General features: G+C 34.3%; 1 protein-coding gene across 1 annotated transcript in view; it reads right to left on the reverse strand.

Moving 5' to 3' along the window:
• Positions 1-19,052, reverse strand: part of EPHA6 (EPH receptor A6) — an 868,715-nt gene that overhangs the window by 338,807 nt on the left and 510,856 nt on the right. Inside the window, exon 6 of the mRNA XM_057546076.1 lies at positions 10,429-10,553. Within this exon, the coding sequence (XP_057402059.1) occupies positions 10,429-10,553 (125 nt within the window). The remainder of the gene's footprint in view (positions 1-10,428; positions 10,554-19,052) is intronic.

Genomic DNA, 19,052 nt, shown 5'->3' on the forward strand with positions numbered 1-19,052 from the left:
TAGAGTGCACTCAGTAAACTACTATTTGTTAACATTATTTTTGTTTTTTCACAATCCAAGTTAAGTATTAACACCAAAATGTTTTTCTCTACCTTCATTCAAGATTGGGAAAGTAGTTTTAAGGACTAGAAATGTGCAATATTTTAGCTTCTAACTCATTTTTGTTTTCCTAATTCATCCAACAAAATGAAATCTTGGCCTTGCAATAAATAAGGGTTGTCTAGCTCCAGAAGAACAGGTTTCCTAATACTGGATACACTACAATCTTGGATGTTAGACATTCCCTCCAGCAATTAAAAAAAAATCTGCAAATCAAGTCAGGCAGCAGAGGCACACAGAAGCTTACATATTTCTTAAATAAAAAGTTGGATTTTCTTTATAATACTGCAATATTTTGAAATCTATGGGGTCTAATAAAAACTGTGCTTAAAAATGCAGTTTAAAAACACATACACACCTTTCACAGAAGTATTTATTGGAGTGAACTATCCAAGGAGGAAACCCCACCAAATTCCTGACTGACTACTAAGAAAAGTTGCTAGCTCTACCTTACCCTCTGTGTGGTCCAGATTTATTTCCTCTATTAGCGTTTCCTAATAAATCCCTGAAGGAAAATGGGGCTAAACAATGCACTCTGTAAACAGCCACCTTGTATTCTATAGGAAATCTCTCAAGATAACTTCACGTGATTTATCATACAATTACAGGCTTTAAAATTCTCAGAAGAAATGAATGCATCTTTGTTCAGTTTATAGATTTCCTCATTAAGTGCAAGATGAATAAAGTAGTAGTACAGTATCAGAAGAGAAAAAAGTAAATTTATGAATTGGTAATTATGTTTGTACTTGTAGCCCCAAATTGTAATTGTTTAAGGAATAGGCAAAACTATGGTTGTATTTTTAACTGCACTTGAAAGAGCAAACCTTACATTTCTCCCAAGGGAGTATGACTCAGTCAACACTTTAACAAGGCCAGTGATCAGGGGAAACTTGCTAAGGGTTACATAACATAATCTACCAGAGTTGCAATTCTTAGCTTGAAATTTATTTTAGAAAATCTGGCAAGATTTGCCTACAGGCATTATACAGTAGTATTTACCCTTTCATCATTTTAGGATAGAAAGTTAGATATCTGACTTGTACATTTGGCTTTCTGAAGTAATAACATTATATTTACATTTTACATTAATGGAAGAGCAGTTCTTTGAAGGCTGAATGAAGTCTGAATTCATGGCAATATCACACTCAAATAATTGGTGCCTGTTTATGGGATTTTTGTTTGTCTGATTTTCACCAAACTAGATCAGAAATTTAGAGGAACTTTGAATTTGTGTCCTTGTTACTTCCCAGAAAATTTTTTTCTGAAGGAATGAAACTATAATGGAAAAATGCTAATTTTGCATACTCTGAGGCTATCCTGATTCTGGTGGGCACTAACCTAGACACTTTCCTAGAATAGTTTCAAGTATTCTGTCCCACCACCTGCCCCTACTTAAAGGGACATTTGTGATCCTCTTAGAATTTGGTATGGTGGGTTCTATAACCTCTACCCAAGCTGTATGTTCCATTGTATTATTTCTTCCCTCCAAACAATAATTTTTAAGAGGAGGTAGAAATTTATAGGAGTAGTAATTAATCTTTTTAAAATAGCCTTATATTTTTATCTTTTCTTAGAAATGCAAAACTTGGTTGTAAATATATAGATTTCCAGATTGTTGAAGAAATTGAATTACTCTTTCACCCTTAAGATTTTTATATACTTCCCTGTAATTTTTTAGTATCTCATATTTTCATTGGAAACATCAAATCACTCATTCCGTCATTACTCTTACTTGATAATTTCTTATCAGCTTGCATAGCAAAGCCAGACACAATAAAATAATAATAAGCTTATGCAATCATGGAATTTCAGAATTGGAAAACAATCTAGTTTACTCCAACCTCATCAAAAAAGAGATGAAGACATGGAATACATTAAAGTGATGAGGAAGCAATTTAAGAAAAGACTGACCAGGAATATCAAAGCAACTGGTTATGACTTCAGGATGTGAAATTGAATTAAAATGTTATGAAATTTAGAGCTGATTGAAATATAGCAAGTTGGCAGAAGTGTGATTAATGAGCAGCCTTAGCTAGTATTACAACATCAGGGCTAAGATTGCACTTCTGGTGACTACATACCACCAAAAGAATCCAGGCCCTTTGAGCACAGTGAAGTGGGTATTGTTTTATCCTTGAAAACCAAAACATAAACTTTGATACTCATTATGCTTATAACCTCCATTTCAGTCTATAAATTTAGATATATTCTAAAGTTTGAAATGAAGTATATTGACTTAGTTCTACCAATTTTAGTTTTTCCTCTTTTGGATGTATCAAATCTTTGACATACTAAATCTAGCTTCTGTAATTTTAAACAAATCCATTTTTCAAATCAAACAAAAGGTAGTATGACTCTTATGAAACAGAAGACAATTTAAAGCTAGAGGAGTCAGTAGACATTTGTAATTTTCCTATGCGTGCAAACCTTATACTAGGTGCATAGTGCAAATATCTTTCAATTTCTTTCTATTCAGATACGTTCAAACCATACAGATGCTGCTGTTGATGCAGTGCTGGCACCAGTCCCAAGTTTGCGACCACGAAAATCTCTGCTCCAGGCACTGTGGGGGCCCCCTGGGCTCACTAAACCAGATAGGCTTCTACATAGTGTGGTGTTTGCTACACAACATGGAAATTGGCAATGAAATCTCTGTAATGAGTGTTTGCATCAGTAAATTCCCTTGCCATCCATTTTTTATCAGGTAATGTTGTTTCAATTAGTACCAAATGCTCATATCCAATTTCTCTCTGGTGGACATGGCAACAAATAAGGATTATGAAAAGAAAGGAAAAAAGAGAACACAAAACTTTTATTGAGCAGCTCAGGAATTTGCTGATTCCATTAGAAACAACTCAATTGTATCTGAAACTGACGTGGTCCCTTATTTACTGCATTTTGCTTCGGATTAATATTTTAGGTTCAAATATCACACAAGACATGTAACATCTACAGAGGTTCTAGCCAGTTATAAAGATGGTTCAATATTTAAGTTCACGTGTATGTTTAGAGGGTTGTGGTTATTCTCCCTCTATCCACACTTTTAAAGTGAGGTAATGGAGAAGTGGTGCCTCTAGAGACAGCTTCAAGTGTGGTCCTGGGTGAGGCAGTGCTAGCCTTCCCTGTGAGCTGTTTCAAATGTAAACCCTCATCCCACCTCCTTTAAGCCACCTCCAGTCAACTGAATCAGAACCTGCATTTCAGCAAGTTCCTCCTGTAATCCAGGGAATCCATATGCCCTTTCCTCAACCACACTTTTCTTAGTTCCTATATGAAAACCATGTTTCAATTTACATGCAAGTTTACATTTACGTTACAAAATGTACACATTAGATGGTCATTGTGGGAGGAGGATGCAGAGAATAAATGAGAAATGTTTCTGTACCTAAACAGTGGATAGAGGTAAGAGTAGCATTCGTGGAAGTGAACAGAAAATTCTCTTCCGCTTTTGGGCAAACACCTAAGTGAAGGAGATACAACAGAAGAAAATAAGAAATGTATATTGACAATCTTATAAGGAAGGAGAGAAGGATTTTCTTCTTTTTCAGTTGATTATTTCTACAATAGTTGCTTCATATATTTTTAATCAAATAAAGATGCAGATTTACTGCTTATATATTTTAGGAAAAAAGTAGTATTTATTGAATTGTTATCTTGGGGAAAAAACTACCCTGAGAAAGTAGAATAAGAGGGGAGAGAAGGAAGAAAGAGACTTATTGTGCAAAGTTTGTTATTGAGAAGTATGAGACTTTTATAAAAGATACCAACGATTCAACCTCCTATCAAAAGAGACTACTTTAAATCATCCCTGAGCAATGAAAATATTTCCCATAATGAAAAGCTTCCCACAAATCTCTTCACCTTTTTTTAAAACAATACAGTGTTTTCATGACATGAAATTACATATTTTATATAAACCTCATAGATACTCAATTCTATAATTGGTAGAGTAGGTGAAACTATGGCAAGTTAAACAAATTCCGAATTTTGTAATTATTGACCATCTGTATATAAGAAATGTTTCCTTTCTTATGATGAAATTTCTTAAGCAATATCTAAAAACTGCTGACTGGTAAAAAAAAAATAAGTTAATGAGAGAATTGTAAGGAAAAGACTTTACCATTCACAGGTCTTTAAATGTTGGATGTAAGAATAATGAACTATTATGGAGGATCCATGTTTGCAAAATGAGCTACCAGTTGGTAATTAGTGGAGCTGTACAACACCCTGGTGAGGTAGGTATATTTTATTGCTGTCATTATATAGATGCAAAATGGGCAGCAGAGAGTAATGAAGGGGACCTGGAAAATCAGCATCAGCAGAAAGCACTGACTTTTCTGAGACATCCAATTGTGATGCAAGTAGGTGTTAACAACCATTTATTGCCTGGGTTATTTTGGTGAAGTTACTTAGGTTTCTTGTACCTTAGTTTCTTCATCTGTAAAATGGGAAGGGTAGTAGTACTTATTACAAAGCGTTGTTATTGGAATTGAATTGCTTAATACATAAAAAACACTTTTAAAAGTATCTGGCATATAATTGGCCAACTATCGTTGCCTATGAATTATGAGCTATGTGTCTTTCTGAGTGCTAAGGATATGAACGTGGACAAAAGAAATCCCTGCCCTCGTGTGCTTACATTCTATTTATTAACAGAGCATTGTCTCAGCTGATGGATATCAGTGTGTGTCCTTCTTATGAACAGGTAGAAACAGGAAATTCTGGGGGCTTTCTTTCTTTTTTTCTTAATTGTTAGGGGTAATTTCACAGTGGTTGGTAAGTTGTTTCAATTTCCTCTGAATGAGTTCTGAACAAAGAGAGGATTTTATTAATTTCCTTAGAATTTGACTGAAAGCAAACAGTGGTGTTAGGCACTGACTCGAGGTTGGGTGACAAAGACAAACAAGAAATGGTCTCCTTTATTCAGGGCCTTACAAACTAGTGAGGGAGTCAGATACACACATAAATGACTCTAATCAAGACTGTCTTTGATAAATATAATAAAAGAACAAAGAAGCAAGAGAAAGAAAAGTGCTATGGACAGAGAAACAAAGGAGAAGAAAAATTAAAAATGTGAAAACAAAGGGTAAAGAAAGGAGGTAGGAGCAGAGCTAAGGGAATGGTGTATTTGATGTTCAATGAGAGTTTTGATATTTAGTGACTGCAGGAGGGTGTGCAACATGTCGAAGGTGGAGACTGAGGGGTTGGGGACAGATGATGTCTTACTGACTTAATGAAATAACTTTCTAAGCCCAAGATGGAACCGCTCCCATCCGGAGTGCCAAGTCAGCAAACCAAAACTTTGATAATTTTGTGTCTCTGTAAAAGCTCTGCTGGATCAAAAACACAGTATATCCACAGATAGCCAATAAGCACATGAAAAGGTGCTCATCATTGCTAATTATTAGAGAAATGCAAATCAAAACTACAATGAGGTACCACCCCACACCAGTCAGAATGGCCATCATTAAAAAGTCTACAAATAACAAATGCTGGAGAGGGTGTGAAAAAACAGAACCCTCCTACACTGTTGGTGGGAATGGAAGTTGGTGCAGCCACTGTGGAAAACAGTATGGAGGCTCCTCAGAAAACTAAAAATAGAATTACCATGTGATCCAGCAATCCCATTCCTGGGTATATATCCAGAGAAAACTATAATTCAAAAAGATACATGCACCCCTATGTTCATAGCAGCACTATTCACAATAGCCAAAACATGGTAACAACCTAAATGTCCATTGACAGATGAATGGATAAAGAAGATGTGGTACATATATGCAATGGAATATTACTTAGCCATAAAAAGAATGAAATAATGCCATTTGTAGCAACATGGATGCAACTAGAGATTACCATATTAAGTGAAGTAAGTCAGAAAGAGAAAGACAAATACCATATGATGTCACTTACATATGGAATCTAAACTATGACACAAATGTCATATTTCTGCTCTCTATGAAGCAGAAACAGACTCACAGACATAGAGAACAGATTTGTGGTTGCCAAGTGGGGCTGGTGGGGGAGGGACAGACTGGGAGTTTGGGGTTAGTAGATGCAAACTACTACATATAGAATGGATGGACAACAAGGTCCTACTGTAAAGCACAGGGAACTATATTAAGTGTCCTGGGGTAAACCATAACAGAAAACAATACAAAAAAGATTGTATATATATGTATAACTCACTTTGCTGTACAGCAGAATTAACACAACATTGTAAGTCAACTATACTTCAATTAAAAAAAAAACATGCAGTATATCCAGTTACCCAGTCCCCAAATGCCAAGCCAGCTCTGGGCTCTATACGTCTTTCCTTGTTCATTCTCACCCTAAACAAGTTTGACTGTGTGGCTGCAGCCAATCAGATATTTTCTCTTTTTCTCTCCCTTGTTCTTTATTCCTTGTGCTATAAAAGCTCCCTGCCTTCCCGCCCATTTGGCACTTCCTTGAAAGGAGACCATCCACTTCATGAAGTGTTACATAAAGTGTGTATCACCTAAATTGTCTTCATGGTTTTTAACAGTTCCCTCATTATGAGGAGGCTCTACTTTGAAGAAAAGCATTGTTAGTAAGTAAATACAAAATATAAACTTTTTTGGTACCATGCGTAACTTTCTTCATTATTTTAAGTGACTTTTCATATTCAAACTATATTCATGTGAGTTTAAAAAAATAAAACACTTTTTGAGTATGAAAAGAGAAAAGTAACCAAGAATTGGGGGAGTATAATTAATTGAATAGAGAATATCTAATTAATTATAACCCACAAGCAATATATTTTCTTCTTCATAGCCCTCTCATCACACACACACACACACACACACACACACACACAGAAACAAAAGGCAATCATAGCAGGGTTTTAAATTTTACATATAATTATGATGTGAAGATTATTCCCTGTGGTGATGTATTTTTTAAAATGTGTGTATGTATTTAATTTTAGTATATACAAGTTCTTTGAAAGACAGTATAACATATCTATATAACTGTACAAACACAAACATAGTAGCATTTGGAAACAGATAAAAATGGAAGAGATTATCTTTCTGGACCCTTATTTTACAGATGAGAAAACACGCCTAAGAAAGTTAAAGTCTGAGCCAAACTCAAATTTTTGAACATTTACGCCAGCGCCTTTTTCTAAGCAAAGGTCACTGGTAACAACAGTATGTGTTTGACCTCAGCTATTTGTAGACACTTCACATTCTAAGCAGCTTAACTTCTCTCCTGATTTACAGAATAATGCTCCTAACACAATCACTTAATAAAACAGCATGAATTCCTCAGAGAATGGAGGAATATTGATCATTTGTGTATTAATTAAGTTTAGCAATATACTATATCTTTGAGTGAAAGGAAATGTGAAGTTTAAATGCCATAAATTAAAGACTGAGGCACCAATATTAAAGACTGAGGAGACTGTGGATATCATAATGAGCCGAGGAGTAGAATTCTCTCATAGCTCTCTGAGCACTGAGGTGCCTTAGTTATTAGTTGGTGTGCCATGAGATCTACCTGGACCACCTTTACCTGTGCCTGCTCCCATCCCCTAGCTTCTGTGTGTTCTGCATTCAAAGGCTTGTACCCGCCATCCATCTACTTTAGACACCTAAACTCGGGCAACTGGAGCCACAGTGGAGAACCAGATGAGCCTATGACTTTTTCCTGAAAACCACATGTATATGTCCGTTCCGGCCTGTGGTCAACGACTGCCTGGAGCCTGAGTATGGAAGCTCAGCTTCTTTGTCTCCATACGATGAACTCTGAGACGTAATTTAGACTCCAGAGCTCCCCTGCTCACTCTGAGTTTGATTTGCATCTTCCTGCATAGTCCTGCCTCCCCATTGTCTTACCAGTTCTCCTGGGAGCGCTCTTCATTAATCACTTACACACCAATTCCCATCTCAGGGTCTGCCTTTGGGCGACTTGATCTAGGACAGCTACCAAAGCTATTGAGGATCTATCCATTCATCCATCCATCCATATTTAACTATATTTGCTACCTCGCTCTCTCTCTTACCTCCATCTATGTACTTCCACCCCTCATCCCATTCTAACCCAACAGGTAACACTTAAAACAGCATATTTCCATTCCATATTCTGTACGTTAATATAACCACACAAAAATATACAGAGATGGGGGAATGTTTGTGTTCCCAAAATAGGATCATTTGTACATGTACTGCTTTGTATTTTGCTTTTCTTACTGAACTATATTTAGATTCCTAATAAAGAAATTAGCACTTTTAACTAAGAGTTCTATTGTAGGTTGCCCTAGTTATAAGCTTTATAAAAATAATTCTTGGGAGGAGAAACTGCATTATAGATATAGATATATAAAAGGTACAGTAAGAATCTGAAGTCATAGTTGGGAAAAGTTTTAATGCTGTCAGTCATTTTATGCTTTCTCTGAGAGGTTTGATTTTCTAACATCTTGATTGATTGCCTACACATTATGTATTTATGTATGAAGATTTCTTAAATGATATTTCATACTGACTTCATACACTCTTCACCTTCAGGTCTGTTCATAATTAATCTTTACCATCCACTAGAAGAGTTGATATCTTTATTTCCATTTTATAAATGTGAAGTCTGAGACATAGGGAGATTAATAGACTTCTTCCTGACCACAAGCATAATGAGAGTCAGAGTCAGTACATGAATTAGGAATCCTTGGCTTCCAACTCCATGTTTAATCCATTAGCACTGGATCACTGCCATTTTCTTACAAAATCAACTCCTTCATAACATTATTTATTCTATCATTCAAAAGTGGATATTATGTCAATGACCATCTTTCAGAATATTATTAATTTATAAAGTTTTGACTGGATGAATGTGGTTCTCTTTTTATGGAATCAGTATAATTTTTCTTTAATTGGAAATATTGCAAGTTATTTTCATCTTCAAACATATGAAGTAAAAATGACAATAGAATATGAGTGATTTTCTGCATATGAAATATAACCTTTATAAAACGCAGAGAAATATTTTTATTCTGAAAAGTTGCTTAAAAATATGTGTGTATTGCTTTTTAAATACTCTGAATTTTTGGGTACATGAAGATATATTTAAACGAGTGGATGGAAAATACGTATATTTTTGTGACAGGATGCTACTACGGGTTGTAACATTTGAAAGAATAGCCCAACAGGATTTCTGAGCACATACTGGCTAGACCAATGTGCAGAATCTATAATCCAATTAAACTGAGTCAATTCCTCCTTTCTTAGACTACGGATTTATCCATGTTAGTTAATAATAATGATAGTTTTCATTGACTACGTAATTCTGAAATTACTAGATACAGCCATGCTACTGAGTTACTTCTCCCCTTTTCAAACTTACATTTGCTCAGAAGCAGCAGAATAGAAAAATAAAGACTTCTATTTCTCTTCTTGCCCTATGTTTCTCCATAGGAAACCTAAATTTATTTGTGATGTTCCTTTGCTTCTAGTAAGTTACAGAAACACAAGTTCTTTCTTGTTTAATATACCACTGGGAATTATACATAATTTTTACATTATAATTTTTTTAATGTAATGCTCACTTTATCAATACTCCAGGGTAGTATCAGCCCAATGGGACATATTATCAGAATTGACTATATGTTCTGCTATAATATCTATAGGACAGTATCACAATGGTGAGGGATGGAGGGAAAAGCATAAAGAATGTATGTGAATACCATAAAACTAAGGAAGTATATAATTTGAGAAAATATAGTAACTGAGAACAATTTTAAATGACAGAAATGGAAATTAAGGTTAAAGGTTGATTTATTAACCATATTTATCTTGCTAACTTATAAAATAAATCAGCTGACCTGAATGTAAAGAAAAATTGCAATTCATCAGCTATTTCCATTTAAACCTTAAATCATACTTTCCAAATTTTAGCAGACTGTAATGTTAAACTCATTGGCAAAGGATATGGCCTACACGAAATTGCTTTAGATTATGGTAATGCCATTTTACTATTTCTTCCCAAGTGAGTTGTAGAAACAATGTTATGTCAATTAAACTGTACGTTGAAGGAGTTACAACTTCTTACTCTATTGTAAAACTCCCTAGAGTAAGTGAAGGTAGAGATGAACGTCTTGTGTCTTCTACTTTAATCTGACATAAAACAAGACAAATTAATTAAGAAATTATAAGCACAATAGTATATTGGAGAGTATTCAAAGACATAGTAGGTATGAAGTTAGGCCGAAAAAGAATAGGTTTTAAAGTAAAATAATATTGTATAACAACATGTTTAGTATATACATATATGCATATATATGTATATGTAGATTTTTAGGAAGCTCCAAATAAGACCTACTTTCTCATAGTACTTGATCTCGTAGTCCAGTATGGGTCCATTGGAAAAAGCAGGTGCTTGCCATGATATGGCAATGCTATTTTGGGATGCCCAGTCCTTCCTTACCATACCTATCAGGGAAGGTGCTGAAAGGAAAGAAAATAACTGAGAATTAATTGGCAGGAATCATTCTCCATAATCCTTTCTTTAATATTTTGTCTTCTAAGGAAAACACAATTCTTGTTGAAGAGGACATTAGTTATTGATGTCAGAGTAATATGATAGGATCTCCTATATTCAATCCAAATAAAATATTAAAATATATTTAGAAACATTATTAAGGAACATAGGAAAGACTCAGTCCATGAATAAGGACCAGAACTAATCATCTCTGGTTTTGTTAGAGGACAACAATTTTTCTTAAACTGGCTTTGGTTTTGGGCTACAACTTGAAGTACAATAGACTTGACTTCTATATTTAATCAAATCTAAGTCTGCTATAGAAAATCCTCTGCAATTACAAGATCATTTATAGACTTTCCTTCAAGACTTGGTACTTTATAAAGCCTTAGTACTTTATAGAAGTTTATATCACAAACTTCTTAACTGCAGTAAATTTTTGCTTATCAATGTGAGGATTATTTCTTTTGCATGGTTTCTATGACATTTGAATAAAACCGAAATATTTAATATCTGAAGTTCATTTTCACAATCATGTCTATCTTCTTTTTCTATGTAACATTGTTTTAACAATCCAATCCTAACCGAAAGTAATCTTGTTTTAAACTTCAAAATTTACCTAGAATGTATATACTGCAGGTTCTTTTATCTAACAAAATACTTCTCATTTTTAAATATTCTAATTACTCATAAAAGGAGTTTTTTACATAGAAATTAAAACTTACTCTTAAAAAATACAAATTAAATATACTGAGATACCATTTCTCATCTATTAGATTGGCAAAAAATCCAAAAATTTGACACCAGGCTCTGTTGGCTAGGCTATGGGAAAAAGCACTTTAATACATTGTTGGTGTAAAGGCAAAATGGCACAATCCTTATAAAGGGAAATTTAACAATTTAAGGCAAATTATATATTCATTTATGCTTTGGCTTTTGGGACTCTATCTGAAAGAAACACTGCAGAAATACAAAGTGACATATTTATAAGACTACTCACTGAGATTTATTTGTAAAGATTGGAAACAATTTAAATGCCCATCAATAAGGGACTGATTGAAAAAACTACGCTACATCCACCAGAGAATTATGAAATTGTAAAAAGGAATTGTGACCATATATAAATACTAGAATGGAGTTATTTCAGGATATATTTTTAAGTGAAGAAAGTGAGATGGAGAAAAATGTATAAAAAACAATGTAAGGATAAGCCTAGAATAAAAACGAATAATAATGGTTACCCTTAGAGGGTGGGAGGCAATAGGATGGACACTACAGGGTGAGAAGCAAAACATCTCTGAATATATCTTCCCCTGAAGATTTACTTTGGAACCCTGTAAATATTTTAAATAATTAAAAAACAAATTAACGTTTAAAAGAGCAATCTCAAAAAATCAGTAGAAAGAAACCCGTGTATTGAGTTGAAAGCATAGCCTTCAAGAGGAACTACTTAAAATGACATTAAAACCCAGTAACTTTGGGCTTCCCTGGTGGCGCAGTGGTTGAGAATCTGCCTGCTAATGCAGGGGACACGGGTTCGAGCCCTGATCTGGGAAGATCCCACATGCCGTGGAGCAACGAGGCCCGTGAGCCACAACTACTGAGCCTGCGCATCTGGAGCCTGTGCTCCGCAACAAAAGAGGCTGCGATAGTGAGAGGCCCGCGCACCGCGATGAAGAGTGGCCCCCGCTCGCCGCAACTAGAAAAAGCCCTCACAGAAATGAAGCCCCATACAGTCAAAAATAAATAAATAAATAAATAATTTAAAAAAAAAACACAGTAACTTAACATACATACCAATAGAACATATTTTAAGTACTAAAAAAAACTGCAAAAATTATTAAACTGTTTTTAGTAATGATATTGTTAGTGTTACTACTGGTATTGTAATTCTGAATATGTGTGTGTGTGTGTGTGTATTGAGGGATAAATCAAATGAGTAACTTTGTTGGTGTTATTGAGAACTAGGATTTTTTTCCTATGGGAAAAAGGAGATACAGATGCCAGACCAATGAAGGTAAGTAAATACCCTATACTAGTAAACTCGAATTAGAAGTATCATTATGAACTCATGATATCTTTCCAGTTCATTTTCAGAAATCCATTCAAATGTACCAATGGCAATTGAAAACAGGATTTGAAAAAATAAATTCTCTATGATCAAGATGAAAATTCTTTAAATTTATAAGAAAGACTCAAGTATTAAATGTGGTAATTTACTTCCCAATGTTGCCTTTGTATCTTAAGGATAAACTATTCAGTACTTTCTTAAATTTGTGAGAATGACAAGTTTGGTTCTCCTAAGGAATTAAGTACTTTAGAAAGTATATTTAAAACTCTTTCCAGCTGTTCAGTGACAGCATTATTGCTGGATTAAGATATATTCTTAAAATGAGCAATAATTATAGAAATTTATAAGAAATAGAAGTTTGTGCCGTAAGCTAAAATAGAAATGGGTAATATGGTAAATAAGAAAGTGTTCCGATACTTCACTATTTAAATTGAGTCATATTCACTGCTAATAAATTACCATTAGTAAATTTATCCCTGTTGAAAAATGCATTAATGTTCTTGAATTATAGTATAATAATGTATTAAATGGTGCTTTATGGAAAAATTATAACTTTAAAGTGAATAAAACAAATTAGAAGTTGATTAAAGTATATCAGTTTCTTACAACTTTTGAAAATGTCCTTTTCATGTATACAATCTTATAGTTTATTTTTCAGTTTAATGTACAATATCACAAAGCAATATTACCAGTTTATTACTTTTTGCCTCATAATTATTTGGCACTCAAGGTCAAATGATATAATCCTTGCAAAACTTATAAGAAATTCTGTTAGGCCAGTAGCATTTTAGAATGACTACTGGTTAAAATCTAGGTACTATCTTTTCTATTTCCATTTCTCCAATGGTTAATTAATTGTACAGACACATCACCTAAATGATATGAATCCTCTTCTATAATTTTATAAAAGAGAAATAAAGAATCTATTCCCTAACTACATAGATTCTTCACTTACACATGGACTTCAGGGCCTAAGATCTATGTAAATACTAAAATTTTTTCACTTTTGCACATTCCTTTCATATGTAAACATCCACGTTTTACATAGTTGTTAAATATACTTAATTCTAGATAATTCTATTTTAAACCATATATTCTTATCCCTATTCCATACTTTAATATAGTTTCTATAATTTTTACTTCAATGGCTAAAATATTCAATTATGCTGATACTTCATCAAGTCACTCCTCTAATATTGGATATTGAAGTTTCCAATATTGTCCTGTTAGAGTTCTGACATTTTATGCACAAATTTTTGTGCATAAATTTTGATTTTGTTAAATTATTTTATAGAGAAAATTGCTTTATATAATTTGGATTTTGTGTCATACTATTATTACCATATTGCTTTTGAAAAAAGCTGTATCAATATACAGTAAGCATGCATTTTAAACACTTAATGAGTTTGAAAGCAGAGGATGTGGGAAACAATTAATAGGTCAATAAAACCCAAATGCTGCATTTTATATTTTCAGAGAAGAACAAAACTATACAGAATTTCATTTTAAAATAAGGTTTCAATGCTTGAAACCTAAAGCATTTGTTTTGAATATATTTAATGAATTTGTCTTAATAATTCAAGTTTACATAGCATCTGAATTTGGCATATTGTGACAACACTGTAGCGCCAACTGATATAAAGCAGAAAATACGTTTATTCCTTCACATGAGAAAAACTGATTTTAGGACACAAAAGGGCAACTAATTGATCTTTACTTCTGATTCTAAAAAGTCAGAGAAGGAGAGAAATAGTCAGGGAAATAATATCTTCTGGAGTTTGTCAGATCAGAGGCTAACTGAAAGACCTGATGACTCAAGCAATGTTTCCTGAGTAAGAATTATGTGTTCAGTATAGCTTTCAGCAGAATTGTATTTCTGATATACATCCTTTCTTAAACTTTCAAAAATCTTAGCTTTGACCTTCAAAATAAATGACTGTTGAACAAATTACCACATTCTTGAAAATGGTTTTAATACAAACCTTTTTGATTGCTACATTTTCTGAATCTCATATAGTTTACCAAAAACTATGTAACAAAAATTGAAAATAAAAGTACGAAGTGGATTTAGTTAGCAGAAGAGATCTTATTCACACTTAGAAAAGCTTTGTTTTCTTATGCTTATGTGGAGATATCTGAAGAAACAGTGAATTGTTCTAGTTAGTTAATTATTTTGCTCCTAATTAAGAGTTAATCAATTTTTATTAAATGTTTACTTTATACCATGTATGTTATCTTATTTCATTCTCATGAATCTATGGGAAGGAGACTGTCTCCACTTTAAAGATGAGGACACTGAGTTTCAGAGAAGTGAGCAATTGTTTAATGACAAGATGTGAAGGCTAATTTTGACATTAACTCAAAATGTCAAGGTTATTTCTTGAAAATTTAAAATATCAAACACTAACACTACAGTTCAAAATCACACTGTGGATTATCACAAATATGTCTTATTTTGAGCACGTAATCAAGACTTATGCCATGGGTCATGAGATGATGTGTTTTCCTAAAGATCTATCAAATGTTGCTAATTCTCAGTCATCTACTAAGCATAGTGGGCATATGAAGGTTTATAAATCGGGATAGCCTGTGTGCATGAGTGTGTGTGTGTTTAGATGAGAAAGAGAGAAATTGGGGGAAGGGGAGAGAGAGTGAGAGCAAGCGAGCGCACACTCTTATGCACATGTGTTTGTGATCATGAAAATCTTAATTTTGAATGTTAAGTAACAGAATCGTAATATTAGGACATTAATACATTTCTTTTCAGCAATGCAGAAAACCCTTCAATGCACCACTGATATCTGAGTATCCACTTCTTAATTCAGCAGTTGCACTAAAGAGTACTTCTTCACAAAGCTATCCATTCTATTTTTTTTTTAACATCTTTATTGGAGTATAATTGCTTTACAATGGTGTGTTAGTTTCCACTTTATAACAAAGTGAATCAGCTATACATATACATATATCCCCATATCCTCTCCCTCTTGCATCTCCCTCCCACCCTCCCTCTCCCACCCCTCTAGGTGGTCACAAAGCACCGAGCTGATCTCCCTGTGCTATGTGGCTGCTTCCCATTAGCTATCTATTTTACGTTTGGTAGTTTATATATGTCCATGACACTCTCTCACTTTGTCCCAGCTTACCATTCCCCCTCCCCGTATCCTCAAGTCCATTCTCTACATCTGCGTCTTTATTCCTGTCCTGCCCCTAGGTTCATCAGAACCTTTTTTTTTTTTTTAGGTTCCATATATATGTGTTAGTATATGGTATTTCTCTTTCTGACTTACTTCACTCTGTATGACAGACTCTAGGTCCATCCACCTCACTACAAATAACTCAATTTCGTTTCTTTTTATGGCTGAGTAATATTCCATTGTATATATGTGCCACATCTTCTTTATCCATTCATCTGTCGATGGACACATAGGTTGCTTCCATGTCCTGGCTATTGTAAATAGAGCTGCAATGAACATTGTGGTACATGACTATTTTTGAATTATGGTTTTCTCGGGGTATATGCCCAGTAGTGGGATTGCTGGGTCGTATGGTAGTTCTATTTTTAGTTTTTTAAGGAACCTCCATACTGTTCTCCATAGTGGCTGTATCAATTTACATTCCCACCAACAGTGCAGGTAGGTTCCCTTTTCTCCACACCCCCTCCAGCATTTATTGTTTCTAGATCTTTGATGATGGCCATTCTGAATGGTGTGAGGTGATACCTCACTGTAGTTTTGATTTGCATTACTCTAATGATCAGTGATGTTGAGCATCCTTTCATGTGTTTGTTGGCAATCTGTATATCTTCTTTGGAGAAATGTCTATTTAGGTCTTCTGCCCATTTTTGGATTGGGTTGTTTGTTTCTTTGATATTGAGCTTCATGAGCTGCTTGTAAATTTTGGAGATTAATCCTTTGTCAGTTGCTTCATTTGCAAATATTTTCTCCCATTCTGAGGGTTGTCTTTTCGTCTTGTTTATGGTTTCCTTTGCTGTGCAAAAGCTTTTAAGTTTCATTAGGTTCCATTTGTTTATTTTTGTTTTTATTTCCATTTCTTTAGGAGGTGGGTCAAAAAGGATCTTGCTGTGATTTATGTCATAGAGTGTTCTGCAAATGTTTTCCTCTAAGAGTTTGATAGTGTCTGGCCTTACATTTAGGTCTTTAATCCATTTTGAGTTTATTTTTGTGTATGGTGTTAGGGAGTGTTCTAATTTCATTCTTTTACATGTAGCTGTCCAGTTTTCCCAGCACCACTTATTGAAGAGATTGTCTTTTCTCCATTGTATATTCTTGCCTCCTTTATCAAAGATAAGGTGACCATGTGTGTGTGAGTTTATCTCTGGACTTTCTATCCTGATCAAATGATCTATATTTCTGTTTTTGTGCAAGTACCATACTGTCTTGATTACTGTAGCTCTGTAATATAGTCTGAAGTCAGGGAGCCTGATTCCTCCAACTCCATTTTTCTTTCTCAAGATTGCTTTGGCTATTCGGGGTCTTTTGTGTCTCCATACAAATTGTGAAATTTTTTGTTCTAGTTCTGTGAAAAATGCCATTGGTAGTTTGATAGGGATTGCATTGAATCTGTAGATTGCTTTGGGTAGTAGAGTCATTTTCACAGTGTTGATTCTTCCAATCCAAGAAGATGGTATATCCCTCCATCTGTTTGTATCATCTTTAATTTCTTTCATCAGTGTCTTATAGTTTTCTGCATACAGGTCTTTTGCCTCCTTAGGTAGGTTTATTCCTAGTTATTTTATTCTTTTTGTCGCAGTGGTAAATGGAAGTGTTTCCTTAATTTCTCTTTCAGATTTTTCATCATTAGTATATAGGAATGCAAGAGATTTCTGTGCATTAATTTTGTATCCTGCTACTTTTCCAAATTCATGGATTAGCTCTAGTAGTTTTCCGGTAGCATCTTTAGGATTCTCTGTGTATAATATCATGTCATCTGCAAACAGCAACAGCTTTACTTCTTATCTGATTTGGATTCCTTTTATTACTTTTTCTTCTGTGATTGCTGTGGCTAAAACTTCCAAAACTATGTTGAATAATAGTGGTGAGAGTGGACAGCCTTGTCTTGTTCCTGGTCTTTGAGGAAATGGTTTTAGTTTTTCACCATTGAGAACGATGTTGTCTGTGAGTTTGTCATATATGGCCTTCATTATGTTGAGGTAAGTTCCCTCTATGCCTACTTTCTGGAGGGTTTTTATCATAAATGGGTGTTGAATTTTGTTGAAAGCTTTTTCTGCATCTATTGAGAGGATCATATGGTTTTTATCCTTCAATTTGTAATATGGTGTATCACATTGATTGATTTGCATACACTGAAGAATCCTTGCATTGCTGGGATAAACCCCACTTGATCATGGTGTATGATCTTTTTAATGTGCTGTTAGATTTTGTTTGCTAGTATTTTGCTAAGGATTTTTGCATCTATGTTCATCAGTGATATTGGCCTGTCGTTTTCTTTCTTTGTGACATCTTTGCCTGGTTTTGGTATCAGAGTGATGGTGGCCTCGTAGAATGAATTTGGGAGTGTTCCTCCCTCTGCTATATTTTGGAAGAGTTTGAGAGGGATAGGTGTTAGCTCTTCTCTTAATGTTTGATAGAATTCGCCTGTGAAGCCATCTGGTCCTGGGCTTTTGTTTGTTGGAAGATTTTTAATCACAATCTCAATTTCAGTGCTTGTGATTGGTCTGTTCATATTTTCTATTTCTTCCTGGTTCAGTCTCGGAAGGTTGGGCATTCCTAAGAATTTGTCCATTTCTTCCAGGTTGTCCATTTTATTGGCATGTAGTTGCTTGTAGTAATCTCTCATGATCCTTTGTATTTCTGCAGTGTCAGTTGTCACTTCTCCTTTTTCATTTCTAATTCTATTGATCTGAGTCTTCTCCCTTTTTTTCTTGATGAATCTGGCTAATGGTTTATCAATTTGTTTATCTTCTCAGAGAACCAGCTTTTAGTTTTATTGATCTTTGCTATTGTTTCCTTCATTGCCTTTTCATTTATTTCTGATATGATACTTATGATATCTTTCCTTCTGCTAACTTTGGGGTTTTTTTGTTCTTATTTCTCTAATTGCTTTAGGTGTAAGGTTAGGTTGTTTATTTGAGTTGTTTCTTGTTTCTTGATGTAGGATTCTATTGGTATAAACTTCCCTCTTAGAACTGTTTTTGCTGCATCCCATAGGTTTTAGGTCATCGTGTTTCCACTGTCATTTGTTTCTAGGTTTTTTTTTAAAATTAATTAATTAATTTATTTATTTATGGCTGTGTTGGGTCTTCATTTCTGTGTGAGGGCTTTCTCTAGTTGTGGCAAGTGGGGGCCACTCTTCATCGCAGTGCATGGGCCTCTCACTATCGTAGCCTCTCCTGTCGCAAAGCACAGGCTCCAGA

This window comes from Balaenoptera acutorostrata, chromosome 4 (assembly GCF_949987535.1).
Source record: "Balaenoptera acutorostrata chromosome 4, mBalAcu1.1, whole genome shotgun sequence".
Taxonomy (NCBI): Eukaryota; Metazoa; Chordata; class Mammalia; order Artiodactyla; family Balaenopteridae; genus Balaenoptera; species Balaenoptera acutorostrata.